Source organism: Oncorhynchus clarkii, chromosome 3 (assembly GCF_045791955.1).
Source record: "Oncorhynchus clarkii lewisi isolate Uvic-CL-2024 chromosome 3, UVic_Ocla_1.0, whole genome shotgun sequence".
NCBI lineage: Eukaryota > Metazoa > Chordata > Actinopteri > Salmoniformes > Salmonidae > Oncorhynchus > Oncorhynchus clarkii.
The window spans coordinates 22,082,078-22,109,893 of record NC_092149.1 but is presented as its reverse complement, the minus strand read 5'-3'; the positions used below and the strand labels follow the sequence as shown (position 1 = coordinate 22,109,893).

At 45.3% G+C, this 27,816-nt stretch overlaps 1 protein-coding gene across 2 annotated transcripts in view; it reads right to left on the bottom strand.

Moving 5' to 3' along the window:
* LOC139390826 (cyclin-dependent kinase 14-like) overlaps positions 1-27,816 on the bottom strand; it is a 211,148-nt gene that overhangs the window by 109,203 nt on the left and 74,129 nt on the right. For both annotated transcript variants that reach the window (XM_071138227.1, XM_071138233.1), the window contains 3 exons: positions 25,390-25,452; positions 11,744-11,867; positions 1,221-1,341 (listed from right to left, as the gene is read on the bottom strand). In XM_071138227.1, the coding sequence (XP_070994328.1) occupies positions 1,221-1,341; positions 11,744-11,867; positions 25,390-25,452 (308 nt within the window). The remainder of the gene's footprint in view (positions 1-1,220; positions 1,342-11,743; positions 11,868-25,389; positions 25,453-27,816) is intronic.

Here is a 27,816-nt window from a genome sequence, read left to right as displayed (position 1 = left end):
AGAGAGAGAGGGAGGGAGGGAGGGAGAAAGAGAGAGACAAGCACCAGCATAATTTTCATCCCCCTTAACACACCACACACCTTAATTCCTTTTTGAAAACTTCATCCGTCTCCATAGCGTACCTATAGACCAGGAAGAGCCCTATACATTTCTAAAAGTCCAATGGATAGAAGTAGGTGCTGGATGGAACAATACATTTTCATCAGCAAACTGTTCAGATATTTCTTAGATCTTTATATAGAGACTGGTGTTTAATCAGATACAGAGGTTTGGCTTCGCAGGGAGAGGGATAAACCTGCTAATAACAGTGTGAAAACGACAGGGATTCAACCACTTCCTCTCACACCTCTCTTTGTCTGTCTGGCTGGGCTGTCTGTCATTGTCCACAGTGTCAGCTTGACTGACAGGTGCCTGGTGAAACGGCAGGCTCACTGAGGCGATAACAGACATAAAAATAGACTAAAGGAAGAATCCCTGTTCTGTTCCACCCTATTCTTCCCTTTCCTCCTGTCTTCCAGATGATCTGATCCTTTAACCTTTTAGTGGTTTGACGGATATGGGACAGACTGTTACTCAAACCAGTGACCCAGCACTGAGCACACTGCGGTCGATGTGAGCGCTGCCTGTTCATGGAACACTGCTTTCTAAGTGACGGTATAGGTCTTTCTATGTTGAGTGGCTCCAGTCTCGGTGGAGTGGAAAGGTGCCCTAAGGATTTGTCCACCTGCTCTACTGCCAACCTAACCCCCTGCCTCTCCCTCTCCCCCACTATGCTTTAATTGCCCGCGGTGGGATGCAGCTCGGGTCCTTGGAAAGGGGCGTACTCGAGGACTGCCTGTCCAGATCGATGTGGTCACGGTTCATTTCACAGCCTGGACGGCAGTTCTGAAAGACCCCTGTCCATATACAGGACTAAAGCTGTGTGTCTGTCGCCACAGGAAGGCCTCTATCTGTCCATGTCCACAGTAAATTCCCCTGTCTGTCCATACTGAGCCTCAGACTCAGCCAGATCAGGTCTCCCAGCTTCTCATCAACCCCAGATAGAGACATGGCCAGGTCTCGACCTCTCCTCCCTATGGAACACATTCACAAAGCTGTCTGTGGCTCTCTGTGGGGTTCACACCTCATCTGATCTAGAGGAGGAAGTATTCTCCAGGTTGTGGAGAGGGATGTGGCAAGAGGTAGGGGGTCAGGGGTTAAAAGTCAGTGGTACTACCCACCACATGTCCAGGCAGGTGGAGTAGTCTGTGGATCCCAGGAGGACATCAGGGGGGCGGTACCACAGGGTCACCACCTCATTGGAGTAGGTGTGGCTGGGGACTGACTTAGCCCGTGCCAGACCTGCAGGAGAGAACACACACACACACTGTAAGGAACAACAAGTGGGAAAAGAAACATTATATGTTAACTTTATCATTGAATGCCCTCCACTGAGGCTCCATAAGATGAGAGAAAAGCTGGTGCAAAGCGGAGCAGGTCTTGCCTGAGGTGCTCTTTGACATGGACCCTGGGTACCAACAGGACCAGGGCTATCAGAATACCAATCAGACATACTCAAAGCTACAACAGACCATCTCCATACACTACATCTAACATCAAGGACACCGCTCCCTAGACTGATACAGTATTGTGTGTGAACTGAGTGTGTGTGTGCACAGTGTGTGTGTGTGTGTGTGTGTGTGTGTGTGTGTGTGTGTGTGTGTGTGTGTGTGTGTGTGTGTGTGTGTGTGTGTGTGTGTGTGTGTGTGTGTGTGTGTGTGTGTGCATGTGCTGGCACTGCAGAGCCAGCTAGTTTTAATGAGTCTGGTGGCATTTAGCTAGCTGTCCTCCCAGGTGGTGAGACTGGTTCATTATAGCATTTAGCTAAAACAGCCAAGACTTCCTCCCCCTTTTGCCAGCCCCCTGTGTGTGTGTGTGTGTGTGTGTGTGTGTGTGTGTGTGTGTGTGTGTGTGTGTGTGGGCAGGGTGACGCAGGGCAGGGAGTAGTTAACATGTCCCTATGCCAGAACAGACCCAGGCTTCCAGGAGAGAGGGAGGTTGAGCCAGGCTTCCTCACAGTCTAACACTATAATTTACAGACTAATCTGACCTGTAAACAATAGGCTATGTCACAGAGAGGAGAGACCAATATCCCAGACACACTGAGAGCCTATCATTTACACTGCGGGTGCTGTGAGGTGTGTGTGTGTGTGTAGGGGGGACTGTGAGGTTAACGCAGGGCAGGAGCAGGGAGGAGAGATCTAATCATCATAAAAAGACCAGAATAATAGACTGATGGGGTAGTTACAGTATATGGGTTGTCTGGCTGTAGGTTCATCTGAATGATAGAGAGATGGAGAGAGAAAGACAGGGAGGGAAGGTAGAGGGAGGAGAGGGAGGGAGGGATAAAGGGAGGGAGGAATGGTAGAGGAAGGAGAGGGATGGAAAGAGAAAGACAGGGAGGGAAGGTAGATGGAGGAGAGGGATGGAAAGAGAAAGACAGGGAGGGAAGGTAGAGGAAGGAGAGGGATGGAAAGAGAAAGACAGGGAGGGAAGGTAGAGGAAGGAGAGAGATGAAAAGAGAAAGACAGGGAGGGAAGGTAGAGGAAGGAGAGGGATGGAAAGAGAAAGACAGGGAGGGAAGGTAGAGGAAGGAGAGAGATGAAAAGAGAAAGACAGGGAGGGAAGGTAGATGAAGGAGAGGGATGGATAGAGAAAGACAGGGAGGGAAGGTAGAGGAAGGAGAGAGATGGAAAGAGAAAGACAGGGAGGGAAGGTAGAGGAAGGAGAGAGATGGATAGAGAAAGACAGGGAGGGAAGGTAGATGGAGGAGAGGGATGGAAAGAGAAAGACAGGGAGGGAAGGTAGAGGAAGGAGAGGGATGGAAAGAGAAAGACAGGGAGGGAAGGTAGATGGAGGAAAGGGATGGAAAGAGAAAGACAGGGAGGGAAGGTAGAGGAAGGAGAGGGATGGAAAGAGAAAGACAGAGAGGGAAGGTAGATGGAGGAAAGGGATGGAAAGAGAAAGACAGGGAGGGAAGGTAGAGGAAGGAGAGGGATGGAAAGAGAAAGACAGGGAGGGAAGATAGATGGAGGAGAGGGATGGAAAGAGAAAGACAGGGAGGGAAGGTAGTGGAAGGAGAGGGATGGAAAGAGAAAGACAGGGAGGGAAGGTAGAGGAAGGAGAGGGATGGAAAGAGAAAGACAGGGAGGGAAGGTAGAGGAAGGAGAGGGATGGAAAGATAAAGACAGGGAGGGAAGGTAGAGGAAGGAGAGGGATGGCGGGAGAAAGGCAGGGAGGGAAGGTAGTGGAAGGAGAGAGATGGAAAGAGAAAGACAGGGAGGGAAGGTAGAGGAAGGAGAGGGATGGAAAGAGAAAGACAGGGAGGGAAGGTAGATGGAGGAGAGGGATGGAAAGAGAAAGACAGGGAGGGAAGGTAGAGGAAGGAGAGGGATGGAGGGAGAAAGACAGGGAGGGAAGGTAGACGGAGGAAAGGGACGGAGGGAGAAAGGCAGGGAGGGAAGGTAGATGGAGGAGAGGGATGGAAAGAGAAAGACAGGGAGGGAAGGTAGACGGAGGAAAGGGACGGAGGGAGAAAGACAGGGAGGGAAGGTAGATGGAGGAGAGGGAATGATAGGAAATAGTGGGGGTGTGTACTGTATTTACACTCCAGGACCTAGATGATTGGATTCCCTCTCCTCCACTCCTCCAGTGTAGTCACAACGGTAACAGCACGAAACAGGCGGATGGACACATTGCTCTTTCTATAAAATGGTGACTGCCTGGTGGCCCTGACATTCTACATCAGAGAACACCTGAGAGACCTACTGCAGCGAGAGGCTCCATTTCAAAAGGCCTTCACACACATGCACCAACGCACACAACAACCTTCATACCTTCAAACACTGACACTCCTGGCATTGAGACAACAGTTTCACACTATACAACCGGTGTGGCTCCTGGCTGGCCTTCCATTCCAGGTCGCCCAGGAATGAAGGTCACACACCCACTTATACGCAGGCAAGCACACGCACGCAAGCGCGCACACACACACACACACACACACACACACACACACACACACACACACACACACACACACACACACACACACACACACACACACACACACACACACACACACACACACACAGGTAGCCCTGGGTGTGAAGTTCAGTAGTGAATTATACATCACACTGTGTCCCCATGGCAACACCAGGGGTCAGAGAACAGAGGGCAGGAGAGGAGGAGGAAGAGAAAGGGGGTTGAAGAAGAATACAGCCAGAGAGGAGACTGAAATAGACTCCATATCCCCCCTGGGACAAACAACCCAAGCCTTCTTTTGAAGTTCACTCTGAAGTCAAATGACTTTCAGATATCTCTGTGTAGCCTCCTCCTCATCTTCCTCATTTTCCTCCTCCTCCCCACCTCCTCGGCTGCTGTGTCTAAAGCTACGATAAATCCATGGGGAGAAAGAAACAAGATATACCAAACAAATTATTATTATTTTTTTTTTTCAACAGCATTCATCATTACAAAAAACACTGAAAAACAATCTTGCAGATGCTGCAAATGCACAATTTGTTTCCGTCATGAAATGTGTAGCCAGAATAGAAAACAGGGTAAATTAAATAATGTGTCACTCCTCGCCTGCATCACCCCAGTCTAATATATCATGATGAATGTCTGATTGTGTGATTTGTAATAATACCCCCTGCTCATATCTCAAATATATATATAACAAAACTAGATATAAAATGGCTTTAAAATATTCTATAATGCTTTGGAAGTAATTTTGCATACTTGCACGGGTTTCTGGTGGCAATAACTGATTGTGTGCGCTTGGCAGGTAATTTATGTCTGGTCTGATAGAATCTGGGTAATGTGTGACGTGTGTGTGCGTGCTGGTGTGTGTGTGTGTGTCAACATGGCGTTGCTATTGCTTCTTCATGGTCTGGGATCAAGACATTAACATTTTGATTCCCCTTTGCTTATCAAACACACACACATGTACGCACACATACACACTCAAACAAGCAAAACTAGTATTTAGGATCAGAAAAATGTTTTATTCCCTCTGCTAAGAAAATCCCATGAGAGACAGTTGGCTCACATGCTGAATTAATTAATCCCATCCAAACATGGGCTTTTCAACTTCCTGTGATTCTCCCCACTTCTCCTCTCATATACAGTAGTAATAACTAAAGGTATGTGGTGGATCACCTGCCACCTGCCTCTCTGTCTGTCAATCACATCCTGTCTCTCTGTATGTCTATCACAGCCTGTCTCTCTGTATGTCTATCACAGCCTGCCTCTCTGTCTGTCAATCACAGCCTGTCTCTCTGTCTGCCTATCACAGCCTGTCTCTCGTCTGTCTATCACAGCCTGTCTCTCTGTCTGTCTATCACAGCCTGTCTCTCTGTCTGTCTATCACAGCCTGTCTCTCTGTCTGTCTATCACAGCCTGTCTCTCTGTCTGTCTATCAGCCTGTCTCTCTGTATGTCTATCACAGCCTGTCTCTCTGTCTGTCTATCACAGCCTGCCTCTCTGTCTGTCTATCACAGCCTGTCTCTCTATCACAGCCCATTTCACCACACTAAGTAATCCCCAATGAGATAGGCAGCAAACATCCCAGTCAAGTCATTCCCTGCACACACACACACACACACACACACACACACACACACACACACACACACACACACACACACACACACACACACACACACACACACACACACACACACACACACACACACACACACACACACACACACACACACACACACACACACACACACACACACACACACGAACACTCCCTGTAGGGCCTGTGTGTCTAAGTGTAGCTAACAGCACACAGGGGAAGTCCTGGTGCTCCATGAGGATTCCTCTGACGTTCCAACCAGATTCCTGCATCTCCATTGTCACATTGCTGCACTCTCCACAGATCATTATCCTCACCAGCTGTCTTCAAACTATATCACTACAACACAACCGCGCACACACACCAATCCCAACACTCCGAGGGACTCGAATCGAATCCCTAGGGAATAAACAAAACAGTGCCCTCCAGCACACACACATATACACACACACACACACACACACACACACACACACACACACACACACACACACACACACACACACACACACACACACACAAAACCTGACAAGGGAGGGAGGAAGATAATACAGTGTCTTCAAAGCTAACATTTTTGTGGATACAGTATAGAACAAGTGACATCATCACTGCAATGTACTGTATCTATTGGTGGATTGTTAAACCAATGGCTGGATACATGTAGGTATTTGGATAGGTATTTGCAAGATGATTGTAATTTGCAGCATTGTTTTCAGGGTATCTATGGGAAATGTGTTGGTTATTTTTCACTACAAGCTCAGCACAGAACATGTTGATAGTCCTATAATACCTCCCACAGTAGCCTGCGTCTGTTTCAAGTTGAGGCCTCCATCCAGCCAGACATAATAAAGTGTGATTGTGGAGGAAATGGAGGGAATGGTCTTTGTGAGGCTCCTACACACAGCAGGGCAGAGAACAAAGACAATCAGAGAGAGAGAGAGGAGAGCCCCACTTTCCATTTCTGCTGCCATACAATGGATACAATTAGCAGAGATGGAGTTGGCCCCGGGCCCATTGACTGGAGCAGGATTAGAGAGGAGAGAGACACCGCTCTGAGGAGAGAGAAGGGAGAGGGCTCTCATAGTATACACACTGAGGTATCAAATCAAATTTTATTGGTCACATACAGTGCCTTGCGAAAGTATTCGGCCCCCTTGAACTTTGCGACCTTTTGCCACATTTCAGGCTTCAAACATAAAGATATAAAACTGTATTTTTTTGTGAAGAATCAACAACAAGTGGGACACAATCATGAAGTGGAACGACATTTATTGGATATTTCAAACTTTTTTAACAAATCAAAAACTGAAAAATTGGGCGTGCAAAATTATTCAGCCCCTTTACTTTCAGTGCAGCAAACTCTCTCCAGAAGTTCAGTGAGGATCTCTGAATGATCCAATGTTGACCTAAATGACTAATGATGATAAATACAATCCACCTGTGTGTAATCAAGTCTCCGTATAAATGCACCTGCACTGTGATAGTCTCAGAGGTCCGTTAAAAGCGCAGAGAGCATCATGAAGAACAAGGAACACACCAGGAAGGTCCGAGATACTGTTGTGAAGAAGTTTAAAGCCGGATTTGGATACAAAAAGATTTCCCAAGCTTTAAACATCCCAAGGAGCACTGTGCAAGCGATAATATTGAAATGGAAGGAGTATCAGACCACTGCAAATCTACCAAGACCTGGCCGTCCCTCTAAACTTTCAGCTCATACAAGGAGAAGACTGATCAGAGATGCAGCCAAGAGGCCCATGATCACTCTGGATGAACTGCAGAGATCTACAGCTGAGGTGGGAGACTCTGTCCATAGGACAACAATCAGTCGTATATTGCACAAATCTGGCCTTTATGGAAGAGCGGCAAGAAGAAAGCCATTTCTTAAAGATATCCATAAAAGTGTTGTTTAAAGTTTGCCACAAGCCACCTGGGAGACACACCAAACATGTGGAAGAAGGTGCTCCGGTCAGATGAAACCAAAATTGAACTTTTTGGCAACAATGCAAAACGTTATGTTTGGCGTAAAAGCAACACAGCTCATCACCCTGAACACACCATCCCCACTGTCAAACATGGTGGTGGCAGCATCATGGTTTGGGCCTGCTTTTCTTCAGCAGGGACAGGGAAGATGGTTAAAATTGATGGGAAGATGGATGGAGCCAAATACAGGACCATTCTGGAAGAAAACCTGATGGAGTCTGCAAAGGACCTGAGACTGGGACGGAGATTTGTCTTCCAACAAGACAATGATCCAAAACATAAAGCAAAATCTACAATGGAATGGTTCAAAAATAAACATATCCAGGTGTTAGGATGGCCAAGTCAAAGTCCAGACCTGAATCCAATCGAGAATCTGTGGAAGGAACTGAAAACTGCTGTTCACAAATGCTCTCCATCCAACCTCACTGAGCTCGAGCTGTTTTGCAAGGAGGAATGGGAAAAAAATGCAGTCTCTCGATGTGCAAAACTGATAGAGACATACCCCAAGCGACTTACAGCTGTAATCGCAGCAAAAGGTGGCGCTACAAAGTATTAACTTAAGGGGGCTGAATAATTTTGCACGCCCAATTTTTCAGTTTTTGATTTGTTAAAAAAGTTTGAAATATCCAATAAATGTCGTTCCACTTCATGATTGTGTCCCACTTGTTGTTGATTCTTCACAAAAAAATACAGTTTTATATCTTTCTGTTTGAAGCCTGAAATGTGACAAAAGGTCGCAAAGTTCAAGGGGGCCGAATACTTTCGCAAGGCACTGTACACATGGTTAGCAGATGTTAATGCAAGTGTAGCGAAAAGCTTGTCCTTCTAGTTCCGACAATGCAGTAATATCTAACAAGTAATCTAACAAATTCACAAGGGTTTTAAAGAGGTTGAAGAGGCGCTGCTACATCGATGTTATTGTATACATCGATGTTATTGTCTGAGGCTATGCGGAACATATCCCAGTCCACTTAATTGAAGTAGCCTTGAAGCGTGGAATCCGATTGGTCAGACCAGCAGTGTCTAGACCTAAGCATGAGCGCTTCCTGTTTTAGTTTATGCCTATAGGAGGGGAGCAACAAGATGGAGTCATGGTCAGATTTGCCAAAGGGAGGGCAGGGGAGGAGGGCCTTGTATGCAGCGCGGAATTTAGAGTAGCAGTGGTCCAGTGTTTTGCTTGAGCGGGTACAATAATCAATGTGCTGGAAGAATTTAGGTAGCCTTGTTCTCAAAATAGCTTTGTTAAAATCCCCAGCTACAATATACGCAGCCTCAGGATATATGGTTTCCAGTTTACATAGAGTCCAGTGAAGTTCTTTCAGGGCCGTCGAGGTATCTGCTTGGGGGAACATACACAGCTGTGACAATAATCGAAGAGAATTCTCTTGGGAGATAATGCGGTCAGCATTTGATTGTAAGGAATTTTAGGTCAGGTGAACAAAAGGGCTTGAGTTCCTGCATTTTGTTATGATTACACAATGAGTCGTTAATAATGAGGCATACACCCCCGCCCTTCTTCTTACCAGAGAGATGTTTTTTTTTGTCAGCGCAATTCATGAAGAGACCCGGTGGCTGAACTGACAACATATCACGAGAGAGCCATGTTTCCGTGAAACAGAGAATTTTACAATCTCATCCACCTTGTTGTCTAGAGACTGTAAATTGGCAAGTAACATGCTCTGAAGCGGTGGATGGTGTGCTCGCCTTCTAACCTGTTTTGGGTCGGCCTCTGGGATTAGAACCAATGTCCAGGGTGGAGGTCCGAACAAAGGTTCCCCTTCGGGAAAGTTGTATTCCTGGTTGTAATGTTGGTAAGTTGACATCGCTTTTATATCCAATAGTTCTTCCCGGCTGGATGTAATAACACTTGAGATTAAGATTTTCTGAGATAACAAAGTAAGAAATAATACAGAAAAAAAACAAATTACTGCATAGTTTCCTAAGGACGTGAAGCGAGGCGATTATCTCTGCCGGCGCCATCTTGCATCATATCCACAGCTGTATGACTGGGAAGGATCCACGCCACATGAGACACAACCCGTTGAGAGATTGTAGACACACACACACACACACACAGACAAACCCAAACACACCCACAGACACACACTTATGTACGGGAGCACACACATACAGATGAGCGTACACATACAGATGAGCGTACACATACAGATGAGCGTACACATACAGATGAGCGTACACATACAGATGAGCACACACATACAGATGAGCGTACACATACAGATGAGCGTACACATACAGATGAGCACACACATACAGATGAGCGTACACATACAGATGAGCATACACATACAGATGAGCGTACACATACAGATGAGCACACACATACAGATGAGCAAACACATACAGATGAGCGCGTACACATACAGATGAGCACACACATACAGATGAGCGTACACATACAGATGAGCGTACACATACAGATGAGTGTACACATACAGATGAGCGTACACATACAGATGAGCGTACACATACAGATGAGCACACACATACAGATGAGCGTACACATACAGATGAGCGTACACATACAGATGAGCGTACACATACAGATGAGCGTACACATACAGATGAGCGTACACATACAGATGAGCACACACATACAGATGAGCGTACACATACAGATGAGCGTACACATACAGATGAGCGTACACATACAGATGAGCACACACATACAGATGAGCACACACATACAGATGAGCACACACACACATTTGCAATTCAGTCTCACACAAAGAAACAATGTCTTAGTTACGACTCTCTTCTTTGATGATAGTCAAGCATACAAACACGAATGTCTATTGCATACACTTGACACATATGCTATAAACCAATACACACTAACACACACTTGTGACAGTTCAAGCCGTGCAGGTATGTGTGTCTGTGGGCCTTGTGAGAGTTAAGTGTCCTAGTGACCCCTGTGAGGGTGTGTAGTGAAGTACAGTGTGTGTGCGTGTGTGTGTGTGTGTGTGTGTGTGTGTGTGTGTGTGTGTGTGTGTGTGTTTATGTGAGATAGGTGATTACCGTCACCTTGGCACCATTGTAAAAACACACACATAAACACACACTACTTCAGTTGTTCTGTCCTTCAGTCTAATCATCTAAGCTTTTCATAACCCTCACTTGTTCGCCTTTTATTGTGATACTCATTAGGACAGCGAAACACACAAAGAGCTGAGGATGATTCTGGATCAGGTCCAGAAACAAATCAACCAGCAGGGACACAGAACCCATGCCACAGTCAGTCAGCCTTTTCTCCCCTCTCTCCCCTCCCCTTGATTCTCTGCAAGCCCCTCAATCCTCCCCCTTATCCCCATTTCCCACTACCTTCTCATCTCCTCTCCCTTCTATCCACCTTCCAATTCCCCAGTATCCTCTGCCTCTCCTTTCAGAACACACACACGTCGCTGCCTACAGCCTCTACTCAGCATCTAAATGAGATCCCCTAGGCTAGGCTGACCGTGTCAATGTGTGTGTGAATCCACAGCAGTATTTCCATGGGATTTCCATTCTTTCTCATTTAGTATGTTGTCCATTATTTTCTAATTGCCTTCCAGTAATATGTCTACTCTATAATGAGGAGGGTTTTACATTATTGATGAAGGTGTCCCCCCTGCCTGGGTGGCTAGAGGGATGGATGGAGGGGTGAATTGAGGGATAGAGAGATGATTTCCTGTGAGGCAGTCTTTGTCTGGTCTGTGGTGCCAGTCTGAGCCGGTAGTTCTACCGACTCTGGAAACCAGTCAAAACGTGTGGGTAGTATTTACAGAGCTGGGCAACATATTTACAGAACTGGGCAACATATTTACAGAACTGGGCACCATGAAAGGAGACTAGCCATATGGTGCTACTGCTTCTGGAGAGGTCTAACACACACACACACACACACACACACACACACACACACACACACACACACACACACACACACACACACACACACACACACACACACACACACACACACACACACACACACACACACACACACACACACAGAGAGGGAAAGAAAGAGAAGGGACAAAGCGAGAGAGAGAAGAGAGAAAGAGAGATAGAGAGGCAGCGAGGAGAGAGAGAGAGTAAAAGAGTGCTAGTCAGACACAAATCAAAGCCACCTACCGAAGTCGGCCAGTTTGAGTTCTCCAGTGTCAGAGATGAGCAGGTTCTGAGGCTTGAGGTCACGGTGCAGGATATACCTCTGGTGGATGTAGGACAGACCTCTCAGCAACTGGTACAGGAACAACTGATAGACAGAGAGGAGATCCACCGATAATCATTCATCATTAGATGTAATATCTATGAATGATTCAATCATTCAATTAATGGATCATAAGTTCATTAGATTCATGAGAAATTTAATTAGAGTAGGCTATTCAGGAATCATTCAAACAATGTATATCATGTGTCTCCGATGGATTTCCAAGTCACCCACTATGTTGTCTCAATAGCAATATTTCCTTCTAATGTTTTTATTTTACATCCTGCTATTTGTCCATCTAGTATCTACATCTCTCTTCTTCTCCATCTCTCTGGCTGCTTCATAGCATTGTTTGGACTCATACGTAACAGAGAAAGGCTATCCGGCACATAGACGAGTCATAACAGCTATCCATCAGTAGGACATGTTAATGTCTTCATTCAGCCTCAACACAACACCAGCCCTGGTATATTAACTTCCACAACTCATTTACACCATTCATTTACACCATTAACTCTATAACGCTTGCACGCACACGCACAAACCCACAACCTCACTCGCACACACTCGCACACACACACTCACTCCACTCCCTAACGTCAATACTAGCCAATCAACCCAGAACTCCCCTCCCATCTTTTCCTCAGCTTGGACTATTGACCAGTGATCAAATAGATGCCCTCACAAAGACCATCTGATCTCACACATCAATAACAAATAGTGACTGGTTTATTTGAAGGCTTGAGAGGAGATCAATAAATAAACAATATACATAAAAAAATATAATAAACGTCTGTTCCATTTATGAATATGCCATAATATGTCATAAATATATCACAACAAAGTGGTTTTCAGTTACATTCAAATGTTAACAATGGGAAATGGGTGAGAAAATAAGCATCAACACAAAATAAACTGTGAATAAATGTCCTCATATTTACTATTTTTTCCTCTGACAGCACCTGAAAACAACATCAATGTCTATGGTTCTTTCAGATCCAGTGGTTTTTGTTCCCTTTGCATCAATCAACCAATAATGAATTCTGAATCTGTGCAACTGCTGATCCTCCATTTCAACATTCTAATCTTTCATTGCAATTTCTCTTCCCAGCAGCACTAGCAGGGTCTCGGCCAATTAGGCAGAGCGAAAACCATGGAGTCCAATCAGGGATCAGCCCTGTCTGGCATCTGGAGTCACCGGGTCAACAGTTTAGCATTCCTCAACTCGGCAGGCGGGCGATATGCGAAACAACACACAATGCTGGAAATTAGCATGAGAAATGTGTGTTTACTCATGTATAACAAAACACACTCGTCAAAAGGCCCTGCCTCATTAAGTGGGCTAGGCAATCAAAAGGTTACTCATTTATTCACTCCTCTCTCTCTGCAAACGAAACATCAAAACGCTGCTTAAAAATAACTCTTATTGTCGACGACAGGGAAACTGAGAATTCTGTCAAATTAGCATATGATATGGTAGAAAGTAAAGTACAAGAGCAAAGATGTTTCAGGTGGACTTCAAATGGTGTTTGATTGGAGTTTAGCTGAGAGCTGGGCTGAGTTGAGTGCTTGTGCTTTTCAGATGCATAACGTATGTCTTTACATGTATGTAAAAGGTCAACAGGCCTGCTCTATGAAACTCTATTCCATGTGTAGCCCTAGACTGTAGTCACACTCACTAGCCCAACACGGTCACTATACTAGCAGGACATTTGGCCACGTGACAGACATGACATCTGCTCGATGACTGGTCTCCCCATGGCTTAAAATGCTAAAGGCGTCACTAGAATTATTATTTTTTTAAAGAGAGAGAGAGAGAGAGAGAGAGAGAGAGAGAGAGAGAGAGAGAGAGAATGAGAGAGAGAGAATGAGAGAGAGAGAGAGAGAGAGGGAGAGGGAGAGAGAATGAGAGAGAGAGAGAGAGGGAGAGGGAGAGGGAGAGAGAATGAGAGAGAGAGAGAGAGAGAGAGAGAGAGAGAGAGGGAGGGAGAGAGAATGAGAGAGAGAAGGGGGAAAGAGAAATACAGTGAAAGATAAAGAGAGGTGGTGATGCAGAGACAGAGAGAACCAGACAGAGTGAGGGAGTGATCTAGAAGGGCAGAGGAATGAAAAGAAAGTCAGGTAGAGAGAAAGAGAGGAGAGAACAGGGGCAGCGGTGAGAGTAGGATGAAACAGAGGAGGGAGGGGAGGTGAGGGGGTAGAGAGTTTAAGCTGCCTTGCTGGAAAGTCAATAGCAGCCAGCCGCCCGCTCCCCAGAATATCAATAGTGTCACCCCACCTCCACTCCCCTCTAGGGATTTCCACTGCACAATGGATGGATGATACATAATTATGAGATGGTGAGAGGCATTTTACACACTAACCATGAACAGATAGAAACAACCTCTTCTTATGAGGGTCTAGATATTCCCATCATAAAACAGCTTCACAATGCATTCCCTCATTGGCAATGGACTGCAGTAATTAGTAGACAACAACCCTGGGAATGGGTAGTAAGCGTGGGCCGGGGTGTTAGGAACATAATTAATCATTAGTTGTGCTGTATACTAATTGCAGTGTGTGTGTGTGTGTGTGTGTGTGTGTGTGTGTGTGTGTGTGTGTGCATGTGTGTAAGTGTTATCCCGTGGGTTGAAAATGGCAGATTTTGTCATTGATAAGTGCATAAATTGGAATGCAGTGTCTGTACAGTAACATGCTATACATGACGTCAGAGCTCGGGCTCTCCGCTTCAGAGAGCTGTATGGGCTTTGACTGACAGCCATTATAAACTTGAGCACTGCGTGTGACAGGATGATGCCCCCATCCCTCCCGCTAATTGGGCAACTTTTGCACATTAGTTGATGTCTGAGTGAGGGAAATGCTGTAAATGGAGAGGAGTCGATGTGTTGTAAAATATGAGACGTTGAGGATTAGAATAAACAAATGCTGTGATGTCATACAGGGAGAGTGCCAGAGCCCGCCTGGGATACCGGAGTGCGAGGAGGGATACCGGAGAATGGAGTTGGCGACACGTACACTGCTAGCGAGGAAGCCTGAGAGGCAGCCCCCAATATTTTTTGGGGGGGGAGGGCACAGAGAGGGCACAGTGTGGCAGAGTCAGGATTCAGACCGGAGCCAACTCCCTGTGCTTACCGTGGCGAGCGTCGTACTGGTCCGGCACCGTGTTATGCGGTGGAGTGCACGGTATCTCCAGTGCTCGTTCACAGCCCGGTGTGCTACATCCCAGCTACCCACATCTGCCGGGCTAGGGTGAGCATCCAGCCAGGACGGATGGTGCCGGCTCAGCGCGCCTGGTCTCCAGTGCGTCTCTTCGGCCCAGAATATCCTGCGCCGGCTCTGCGCACTGTGTCTCCAGTACGTCTGCACAGCCCAATGCGTCCTGTACCAGCGCCCCGCATTTGCAGGACGAAGATAACCACCCAGCCAGGACGGGTTGTGCAGGCTCTAAGCTCGAGACCTCCAGTGCGCCTCCACGGCCCAGTGTATCCGGTGCCTCTGCCAAGGACAAAGCCTCCTGTATCTCTCCCCAGCCTAGTGAGTCCTGTGCCTGCACCCAGAAGAAGCCTTCAGTGATGATCCATGGCACGAAGATTCCAGTGATGATCCATGGCAAGAAGCCTCCAGTGATGATCCATGGCACGAAGCCTCCAGTGACGATCCATGGCAGGAAGCCTCCAGTGATGATCCACGGCAAGAATCCTCCAGTGATGATCCATGGCACGAAGCCTCCAGTGATGATCCATGGCACGAAGCCTCCAGCGATGATCCATGGCACGAAGCCTCCAGCGATGATCCATGGCAAGAATCCTCCAGTGAGGAGTCATGGCACGAAGCCTCCAGCGACGGTCTCCAGTCCGGAGCCACCAGCGACGGCCTCCAGTCCGGAGTCTCCAGCGACAGCCTCCAGTCCGGAGCCTCCAGCGATGGTCCCCAGTCCGGAGCCTCCAGCGACAGCCTCCAGTCCGGAGCCTCCAGCGACAGCCTCCAGTCCGGAGCCTCCAGCGATGGTCCCCAGTCCGGAGCCTCCAGCGACGGTCTCCAGTCCGGGGCCCGCAACGAGGGTGCCCAGTCCAGGGCCCGCAACAAGGGTGCCCAGTCCGGGGCCCGCAGCCAGGGTGCCCAGTCCGGCGCCCGCAGCAAGGGTCCCCAGTCCGGGGCCCGCAACGAGGGTCCCCAGTCAGGGGACCACAGAGAGGGTCCCCAGTCGGCGGCAAGGGTCGCCACACCAGAGGCGCCACCAAAGCGGGGTGAGCCAGAGGTGGAGCGGGGTCTACGTCTTACACCAGAGCCGCCACCGCAGATAGATGCCCACCCGGACCCTCCCCTATAGGTTCAGGTTTTGCAGCCGGAATCCGCACCTTTGGGGGGGGGGTTCAGGGTGTGATGTGCGGTGGGCATTCTATGTTCTATTTTCTATGTTTTGTATTTCTTTGTTTTGGCCGGGCCAGCTGTCTATCGTTGTCTCTGATTGGGAACTATACTAAGGCAGCCCTTTTTCCCACCTGTGATTGTGGGTAGTTGTCTTTGTTTGTGGCACATAGCCATTAAGCTTCACGGTTGTTTTGTATTGTTTATTGTTTTGTTGGCGTCATTTCAAATAAAAGGAATATGTACACTCACCACGCTGCGCTTTGGTCCAGTTCTTTCGACGGCTGTGACAATCTGTTGAATGTTGACTGTTTTATACACATTTGCTTTAACTTTTACATCAGTGTTCAAATGGAAAAGTTAACGCTGTTTGATTTAATGAAAAGCTATTGGGAAAAAAGTTTTGAGTATAAGATGTGGCCAGAAAAACAGTGGATTTCATCATCTGAGTCCAGATATTAACCGTATCTGCCAGTGAAATAGACTCCAGGCTGGCTCTATTGTCTGATATTCACATTTATTTACTACAGGATGAGACCATACATCATACTAACAGCATATAATGGGTTATACACATTTCTTATTCATATGGAATATTTGCACACAAAAACACAGAACAAAGGGGAAACATACAGTGGGGAGAACAAGTATTTGATACATTGCCGATTTATCAGGTTTTCCTACTTACAAAGCATGTAGAGGTCTGTAATTTTTATCATAGGTACACTTCAACTGTGAGAGACGGAATCTAAAACAACTATCCAGAAAATCACATTGTATGATTTTTTATTTTATTTTTATTTTTAAATTTTACCCCTTTTTCTCCCCAATTTCGTGGTTCCAATTGTTTAGTAGCTACTATCTTGTCCCATCGCTACACCTCCCGTACGGGCTCGGGAGAGACGAAGGTTGAAAGTCATGCATCCTCCGATACACAACCCAACCAAGCAACACTGCTTCACAGCGCCATCCAACCCGGAAGCCAGCCGCACCAATGTGTCGGAGGAAACACCGTGCACCTTGGCAACCTTGGTTAGCGCGCACTGTGCCCGGCCTGCCACAGGAGTCGCTGGTGCGCGATGAGACAAGGATTTCCCTACCGGCCAAACCCTCCCTAACCCGGACGATGCTAGGCCAACTGTGCGTCGCCCCACGGACCTCGCGGTCGCGGCCGGTTACGACAGAGCCTGGGCGCAAACCCAGAGTATCTGGTGGCACAGCTGGCGCTGCAGTACAGCACCCTTAGCCACTGCGCCACCCGGGAGGCCTCATTGTATGATTTTTAAGAAATTAATTAGCATTTTATTGCATGACATTAGTATTTGATACATCAGAAAAGCAGAACTTAATATTTGGTACAGAAACCTTTGTTTGCAATTACAGAGATCATACGTTTCCTTTAGTTCTTGACCAGGTTTGAACACACTGCAGCAGGGATTTTGGCCCACTCCTCCATACAGACCTTCTCCAGATCCTTCAGGTCTCGGGGCTGTCGCTGGGCAATACGGACTTTCAGCTCCCTCCAAAGATTTTCTATTGGGTTCAGGTCTGGAGACTGGCTAGGCCACTCCAGGACCTTGAGATGCTTCTTACGGAGCCACTCCTTAGTTGCCCTGGCTGTGTGTTTCGGATCGTTGTCATGCTAGAAGACCCAGCCACGACCCATCTTCAATGCTCTTACTGAGGAAAGGGGGTTGTTGGCCAAGATCTTGCGATACATGGCCCCATCCATCCTCCCCTCAATACGGTGCAGTCGTTCTGTCCCCTTTGCAGAAAAGCATCCCCAAAGAATGATGTTTCCACCTCCATGCTTCACGGTTGGGATGGTGTTCTTGCGGTTGTACTCATCCTTCTTCTTCCTCCAAACACGGCGAGTGGAGTTTAGACCAAAAGGTTCTATTTTTGTCTCATCAGACCACATGATCTTCTCCCATTCCTCCTCTGGATCATCCAGATAGTCACTGGCAAACTTCAGACGGGCCTGGACATGTGCTGGCTTGAGCAGGGGGACCATGCGTGCGCTGCAGGATTTTAATCCATGATGGCGTAGCGTGTTACTAATGGTTTTCTTTGAGACTGTGGTCCCAGCTCTCTTCAGGTCATTGACCAGGTCCTGCCGTGTAGTTCTGGGCTGATCCCTCACCTTCCTCATGATCATTGATGCCCCACAAGGTGAGATCTTGCATGGAGCCCCAGACCGAGGGTGATTGACCGTCATCTTGAACCTCTTCCATTTTCTAATAATTGCGCCAACCGTTGTTGCCTTCTCACCAAGCTGCTTGCCTATTGTCCTGTAAACCATCCCAGCCTTGTGCAGGTCTACAATTTTATCCCTGATGTCCTTACACAGCCTTCTGGTCTTGACCTTTGTGGAGAGGTTGGAGTCTGTTTGATGGAATGTGTGGACAGGTGTCTTTTATACAGGTAACGAGTTCAAACAGGTGCAGTTAATACAGGTAATGAGTGGAGAACAGGAGGGATTCTTAAAGAAAAACTAACAGGTCTGTGAGAGCCGGAATTCTTACTGGTTGGTAGGTGATCAAATACTTATGTCATGCAATAATAATAATGCTAATTAATTACTTAAAAATCATACAATGTGATTTTCTGGATTTTTGTTTTAGATTCTGTCTCTCACAGTTGAAGTGTACCTATGATAAAAATTACAGACCTCTACATGCTTTGTAAGTAGGAAAACCTGCAAAATCGGCAGTGCATCAAATACTTGTTCTCCCCACTGTATGTGTATATATTTTCATGTTGCCAATTGCCAATTATTTTATTTTCTTTTGTCTCTTTTGTAAGCATGTGTTATAATTGGTTAATTCCAATGCATACTGACTGATTTGGGGCAAAGACCAAATAAAAAAAGAAGACGTGTCATTCCAATAGATGTATTTTGTGTTCACATTACTTATTCAAACCCTATCAATAGTGAATGAGAGTCCAATCACACACAGTCATGCTGAACTCAACATCATAGAAAAAGCCAACCCCTCGAAACACAAACCTCTAAATCTTCATTGCACCTGAGGGGATAATTAATGAAGTATATTAATTGAATGGAAACCTTGGGAGTCATTGAGAAAACCTCTGAAAGCAGCACTTGACTATATACAGGGGGAGTGAGTTTAGCCCAGCAGTGAGTGAAGGAGAGGTAGGATAGTATGTTAAATGAGCTGAGAAGACACTGACGCTCCCATCTGCCAGCTACTGTTCCCCTACCGCCCTGTTCCCCGTAGTAATTTATCCCAGAAAGCATCTGGGTAGTACTGTCTGTCTTAATGTGGCATGTCATTACTGCATTATCTGCACACATGATTAGGGTACAGAGAGAGGGAAAGGAGAGGAGGTGAAGGGAAAGAGTAGGAGAGGGAGTAGGGAACTCAGGAGTAGTGCTTTGCAGAATTTGTTGAACCTTTTTGGATATGCGCCTTTGTGATGTTATCATTGCATTGCCTCATTTATCAATACTCCACCTGACATTGATACTACACTTGACATTGAGGAATAATGCAATGAGGGTAGCTCCTCTTGTACTACATGCTGTTTAAAAAGGATTGTGAAGGTCCACCGATGCCTGCCAGGTAAGGCTGGGCAGTATACCGTATTTACCAAACATAATTAGCTATACAGCCTGATAATACCAGTGAAGGTGTAGAACCAAATCAGCATGTTGTTTGTGCAACAGTATCTTCTAAATCGGGTATTCCCAAATTGGGGTACGCGCAATGCCGTCAGGGGTACACCAAATAAAAATGTGATTCACATTCTAGACATTTTCAAACAGTACATTTCTATTTTCCAACGGGTGAGTTTTTTCTCTCGCCTGAGTAGCCTTGTTTCAATGCCAAAAATAAAATTAACCCATCTAGTGTTCTGCGAAATAACAACACAATGTCAAATACAGGTAGCCTAGTCAAATAATTAACATCCAATCACATTAACCGTTACTCTCTAGCGGGAAACCTTCACTCTTGCGCAGTTAGAAACGAAACATAACAATTTTAAAAATAAACTACAAGGAGTTTTTTGAGCGAGAATAAAGTTATAAAGTTATTGACCAGCAAAGTTATAAATAAAGTTATGTTAATGTGGGGTCAAATAAGGAAGACACCCTCTTCTGAAACCACTGGAAACCAGGACAACAGGAGAGGATATATTTAAAGTACTGGACAGCATTGTGACATCAAATGTACTTTGGTGGTCAAGATGTGTTGGTATCTGTACTGATGGCGCAAAAGCCACGACAGGGAGACATAGTGGAGTGGTAACGCGTGTGCAAGAAGTTGCTCCCGACGCCACTTGGGTACACTGCAGCATCCACCGAGAGGCTCTTGCTGCCAAGAGAATGACTGACAGCTTGAAATACGTTTTGGACACTACAGTGAAAATGGTTAACTTTGTTAAAGCAAGGCCCCTGAACTCTTGTGTATTTTCTGCATTATGCAATGATATGGGCAGCGCTTTTACAACATACAGAAGTGTGCTGGTTATCAAGGGGCAAAGTATTGACACATTTTTTTGAATTGAGACGAGCTTAAAGTTTTCTTTACTGACCATAATGTTCACTTGTCTGACCGCTTGCATGATGACGAGTTTCTCATACGACAGGCCTATCTGGGTGATGTTTTTTCTCGCCTGAATTATTTCAATCTAGGATTACAGGTACTCTCCGCAACTATATTCAATGTGCGGGACAACATTGAGGCTATGATTAACCTCTTTAGTGTAGGGGGCAGTATTTTGATGTTTGGATGAAAAACGTACCCAAATGAAACTGCCTATTTCTCAGGTCCAGAATCTAGAATATGTATATAATTGTCAGATTAGGATAGAAAACACAAGTTTCCAAAACTGTCAAAATATTTTCTGTGAGTATAACAGAACTGATATTGCAGGCAAAAACCTGAGGAAAATCCAAAGAGGAAGTGTCTTCTATTTTGAAAGCTCCCTGTTCCATTGCATGCCTTCCCTCCATTTAAAAGGGATATCAACCAGATTCCTTGTCCTATGGCTTCCACATGGTCTGAACAGTCTTTAGACATAGTTTCAGGCTTTTACTCTGAAAAATGAGAGAGAAAGATCACAACCCGTCAGTGGATGGCTGGGTGCCAGCAGCGTTTTGCATGCGGAGGCAGCTTGGAGCCGACATGTTCTCTCTCTCTCCTATTGAAAATGCTACGGTTCGGTTAAAATATTATCAATTATTTATTGTAAAAACAACCTGAGGATTGATTATAAAAAATGTTTGACATGTTTCTACGAACTTTACAGATACTATTTGGAATTTTCGTCTGCCCCGTAATGACCACTCGAGCCTGTGGATTTCTGAACATAAAGCGCAAACCAAATGGAGGTATTTTGGATATAAAAATAATCTTTATGGAACAAAAGGAACATTTATTGTGTAACTGGGAGTCTCGTGAGTGCAAACATCCGAAGATCATCAAAGGTAAGCGATTCATTTTATTGCTTTTCTGATTTTCATGACCAATCTACTTTGCTGCTAGCTGTTTGTAATGTTTTGTCTGCCGAGAGAGATGTCTTTACATAAACGCTTGGATAGCTTTCGCCGAAAAGTTTTTTGAAATCTGACACGCCAGGTGGATTAACAACAAGCTACGCTGTGTTTGCTATATTGCACTTGTGATTTCATGAAAATTAAATATTTGTAGTAATTTAATTTGAATTTGGCGCTCTGCAATTCAGCGGATGTTGATGAAAAGGATCCCGCTAAAGGGATGGGTGCGCCAAGAAGTTAAGAAATTGGAGATAATTTTCTGCCTGCATTAACAAGATCATGACAAAGGTCTTTCCATCATTTTTTGTGTGCAAATTAACTCAAGTTTACGGACAATGTCAAATGTGATATAGCGAAGTACCTGAGTGAGCTGGGTGTGCAATTACGCAGGTACTTTCCCAAAACGGACAACACAAACAACTGGATTTGTCATCCATTTCATGCTCTGCCTCCAGTCCACTTACCCGATATCTGAACAAGAGAGCCTCATCAAAAATGCAACAAGCGGTTCAGTGAAAATTTTATTTAATCAGAAGCCACTGCCAGATTTCTGGATTGGGCTGCGCTCAGAGTATCCTGCCTTGGCAAACTGCACTGTTAAGACACTGATGCCTTTTGCAACCACATACCTGTGAGAGTGGATTCTCCGCCCTCACTAGCATGAAAACTAAATACAGGCACAGACTGTGTGTGGAAAATGATTTAAGACTGAGTCTCTGTCCAATACAACCCAACGTTGCAGAATTATGTACATCCTTTGAAGCACACACTTCTCATTAACCTGTGGTGACAATGCTTGATGAACAAATAAGGTTTTATATGTAAGATGGCTAAATAAAGAGCACAATAATTGATTATTATAATATTATTATTTGTGCCCTTCCCATGAGCTGGGCTGTGACAAAAACTCACACTCATTCTTATGTTTAATAAATGTATTGTATAGTGTGTGTGGCAGGCTTACGGGACTATGAAAAGTCTGGGAACCACTGTTCTAAATCAAAGAGGAATACTAGAAGCATGAATATGTTAACTACATGAAGTAGCTTAGAGAAAACATGACATGTAGCCAAAGATTATAGGATTCCCTAGGAAACACTTATCAACACTTTGGTTCCTACCCTGTCACTATAACTCCTCCCTGGCATTTTTTATGAATTGTCATGTCAAACAACACTGTATTCAAAGTGCTCAGTATTATATTATAACTTTTGAATTAGAATAATCATTATATTTCCATGATTCTATCAGTTCACCCATGTGTTTTGCTCTAAATCGCAACTCAAATTGCAACATTTGGTTAAAAATAAGGCAGAGGTTGTTTTCCCATATACGTTGTGCAGGAAATGCAGAAATGTATGAAAATGCTGAAATGATTATCAGTTCAAGTTGAATTGAACAATGTTAAACAATCAGAATGGAGAAAGACTCGTTAAAATCACTTAGAATGTATATGTTGCTACTCTAGGGCCACACTACTCATACAGCAAGTTTAGAGATTTTATTATTCAAAAACATGAAATACCATGAAATACCGTCCTTTTTTTGTATTCCGTGATATGATATTTTGGCCATATTGCCCAGCCCTACTGTCAGGGGTGTCAGTTTCACATCAGTCTATTTGGCTCTCATTAAGAGAACCCCATTCAGCTGACTGGATATAATCACATCAAGAGCGTGACTGACTGGAAGGTTGTTTTGGGTGATGTCATACAGAACAGACAGTTCTATTAAATAATAGGTAGAATACTAAAGGAGAACACTGTAATCAAATAAGTGTATGGGTAAAGGTACATGTTCTGTACTATGCTCTCAGAAGGAGTTCTGTAATAAGACACGCTCCAAACAACACAAACACTTTTCTCTGCTGGCCAGGCTGACTGATAATTGCATTAGCTAGTGAAGGTCTAAGTGTTTTCTGCTAGGTTAATGCTAATGTTATCCAGCCATATCAGACAGCACACACTCTAATAGCTTTTATGTCTCTGATTATTCAACAGGGACACACACACACACACACACCATAGAAGATATGTATCTTCAGTCAGAAGCTGTTTTTTCTGAAATAACCTCAACCAGGGAACAAAAACAATTTGAAACCCGATCTGTCATCTGATTGACACACACACACACAAACACAGTCTTGTACAGCTAACCTTGTGGGGACTCACAAATCAGTCCCATTCAAAATCCTATTTTCTCCAACCCCTAAACCTAACCCATACTCTTACCCTAACCTTAAACCTAACCCTAGCTCCTAACCCTTAATGTAAGCCACTTTCTCTGTTAATCAGAGACACTGTAATGAAGGGAATGAATCTCCAGCAAATTGTCTGTCTACTCTGCTCCTCACTGGTTACAAATATAGCTATTATACCCTCCATTTACAGTTAACACATACTGGAGTGTCTCCGGCTCTTGACACACAAGAGCACCGAAGAGTGGCACATTGGCAAACAGTTCAATACGCCATGCTGCCTCCATCTTGATTTTGATTGCTGATTTTAACGAATGGCCCGGGTCTGTGTCTCTGGTTGTGCCTCAAATTGCACCCTTAGGGACCCTGGTCAAGAGTAGTGTACTACATAGTGCATAGGGGGCCATTTAGGACATAACCTCTGCCTTCACATAGTCAGTTTGTTTTCGTTTCAGCTGCCAGGTCATTAGAGCTCCTCTATACTCTGCCTGTCCTCCCACTAGGGAAAGACTGGTTCTGGTTCCTCTCTCTCTTCCTCTCCATCTGTCCTCCCACCATGGAGAGCATTATGGCTAACACTAGCTGCTGGCCCTTTGGGTAACATACATATGTCTGTCTCTGTCTCTGTCTCTGTCTATTTCGTTACATCTGTCTCTAACTCTACCTTCTAGTCCAGTTAGAACAGAGGAAACATTTATCACAATGTCAGTGTCAGAGGACATTCATCTACAAACAAATGCCTCTCTTAAAGTATTTCAAAGGCTACATGGTGACACAGTGAGGACACATGTCCGGGCCTGTCGTACACCTGGGACTCTGTTTGCATCCCAAATTATAACATATTCCCTATATAGTGCACTTTTTTGACTAGGGCCCATAGGGCTTTGGTCAACAGTAGTGCACTGTATGGGGAATAGGGTGTCATTTGGGACACAACATATGTTTACAGATTAAGAGGTGGAAGCAGGTTTTTTTCCCCTGACACCCTCTCTGGGAATAATCCTCTATTATTAATACACGCATTTCAATGAGGCAGGCGGTCGGTCGTCAACAGGATAAATACATTACAAATGGAAATCCTTAGTGACAATATTAGGTATGGAGTGTTACATAACCCACGATGCCTGAACTCCCCCCCCCCCCTTCTCATAGGACTCCTCTATACAACACCCCCCTTTCACACCATCCCTCCCATCCTCCATGACCCCATTCACTCCATCACCTACCTTCTCCTCATCCTCAACACACATCTACACAGAGCCACAGGAAAACATTGCTACTCTAACAGTGTGTGTTACTCCTCAACGGTGTAATTTAAGCAAGCCTACAGGACACTGCTCCTATCTAACCATGTGTGTGGGCATCACTCCTCAGCAGTGTTACTGTAAAAACTGTAGGATTCTATGACATATTAGTGATGCTCAAGACAGTGTGGTTTACTGTAGTAATATAGTCATGTTAATGAGCAGCAGTCTTACCTTCACGTTGTCTGGATGCAGTCCTCCTGGGTGCCTGTCCATGTACTGGCACAGGTCTGTGTGCTGTCAGGGAGAAAGAGAGGACCGTTAGATTACAATATGTCTAAATAAAGACACATAAAATCATAAAAACAGATCACAATACAATGCTTTGCAATGAACCAAAAAATAAGTCAACATGAAAAAATAAGTTAAAATATGTTTGTATAAATGTATTGATGCTGTTCAGTATTTGAAGATATTCATCTGAACTGTAAAAGCAGCAGAGAGAGGTTCTTGGCAGTGAGGATATTGGCTTTTTGTTAATTGTGTTGCTTGTCTTGAATATAACTCGGTCGGAATGTGAGCATGGTTTGAGGATGGAAAAATCAGCTAATGGAAAAAAATTATTGGCTTTCATAGCTTTCCCCTTGCTATTCAAAGCAACTCTGACCTACTGTCATCCGTCCATGATAAAATATCAGTAAGGCGCCAGGCTGGAGACACAAACTCAATTGAATTGCAGCAGACGTCACTCGCAACATCTATTTCTTCCCCAGTCTGTCTCCCCTGTCTGCGGATGAATGATATCCGGTCTATATCAACAGAATGATCCACAGAGGGAACCTTTGGTACAAAGCCCTTAATGTGATTGTATGGAGGGATGAGATAGGGAGTGACACTGTCTGTATGTCTTTAGGTGCTGTATGTAAGCAGAGTCGTCTGTCTGTCCGATTGCGGGAGAAAAGACGAACTACCCTGATCTGCACTTCACTGATTTATTCTGCCAGCAGACCCGGGGCGCGCGCGCACACACACACACACACACACACACACACACACACACACACACACACACCACAGCTCGTGGGGCTGGGTGATATTTGCGTACCCCCGCTGCTCCTTGCACCGTCAGATATAAATGTGTTCCCTTTCATGAATAATTCAACCAGACGCTCAAACAAGCTTCAGCCATGCCTGCCCACCTTACTCAAAACCTGCCCTCCCTCCCTCCCTCCCTCCTTCCCTCCCTCCCTCCCTATCTGTCTTTCCCTCTCTCCATATCTTTCTCACCCCCACTTTCTCCTCATTTCTTCTCTCTCCCTCGCTCTACCTCTCTCTCTCTCGGTCCCGCTCGCTCCCTGTCAATTGTCATTACCTGCTAGATGAGGAAAATGAATTGATTTGGCTTGGTGTGGAGCCTTCTGTATATGAAAGAGTCTGGAATTACAGGTCTGAACACAGCAGAATAGAACAGCATGAAACTGGCTGAGCTGCAAATAAAAAACTGTCTCCACACCAACGACAACACACAGATCCACAGTGTTGCATTACCCATTCTGTCAAATATACGCTATCCACTCTGTCCAACATTCACAGTGAGAGAAGGGTGTTCTGTCATAATAAAGACAGATCCTTGTCAACCGTGTCCACTTACAGACAGCATCTACTTGATGAATATATATACTTGGAATTGGTTAGCTCTTATATTTGTACATGGAGCAGAGAAACAATACTGAAATACCTCCACAAACCCCTTTATCCAGCCTGACCTCTGTTCTCCAGGTAATCAAAATGTACACCTTAAGGCCAGAGAGCATCCTCATTAGAATCCCTACAACCAGCTACAGACTGCCCAGGGCCTGGTTCTGTCATCTCTCAGAGGATCTGGTCAGAATGTATTACCAGGAGCAGATGTTCCCACTGACCCTGCTGAACCATGCTGCTTCTGACCAACAGGGGGCCCACACACTAGACTAGCGTACATACAGTACGATATCCGAGCTGGCTCTTGATCTGATGCACCAGGCCACATAGCACACAGCACGGATGAAAACAAACATGGAACGGGATTATTTAGTAGGTTATTCTGAGAGACGGCTGGGTCTTGTATTGCATGTCAACATCAAAGAGGTTGAGCTATTTAGATACAGTATATGGTCTATTGGAGTAATGCTGAGCAGAGACTTACTACTCCTAGAGGTTGGAGGAGATTGGTATTCTGGCTGGTTTGAACTTATCAGTGGATGTTATCCATATATGTCAGCAGTAACAACAGGCCACACAACAGGCCACACAACAGGCCAAACTCCTGCTGCTATTGCTGTCCACAGCATGTGTGTGTGTGTATCTGCGTGTACATGTGCATGCATACATGTGTGTGTGTATGCACGTGTGTGGGTGTGTGTGCGTGTGTACATGCATGTGTGCTATGGAAACCTACAGAAACAGCAACCCTCAATTAAAATGTTCCCCCATGAAGCCAGGGCTGGGTTCAAAGCTGGGCATGAAGCTGCCATGCCACTCGTGGTTAGGCCACCATTATATGGCACTCAGATCACTGTTTCTGTTAAAGCCTTGAGGAAAATATCCCAGGCTTGGGTTCTGTTTTTAACAGGCAAGACAAAACATTACTAAACGTTCCACCATCTTATAAACAAAGAATAT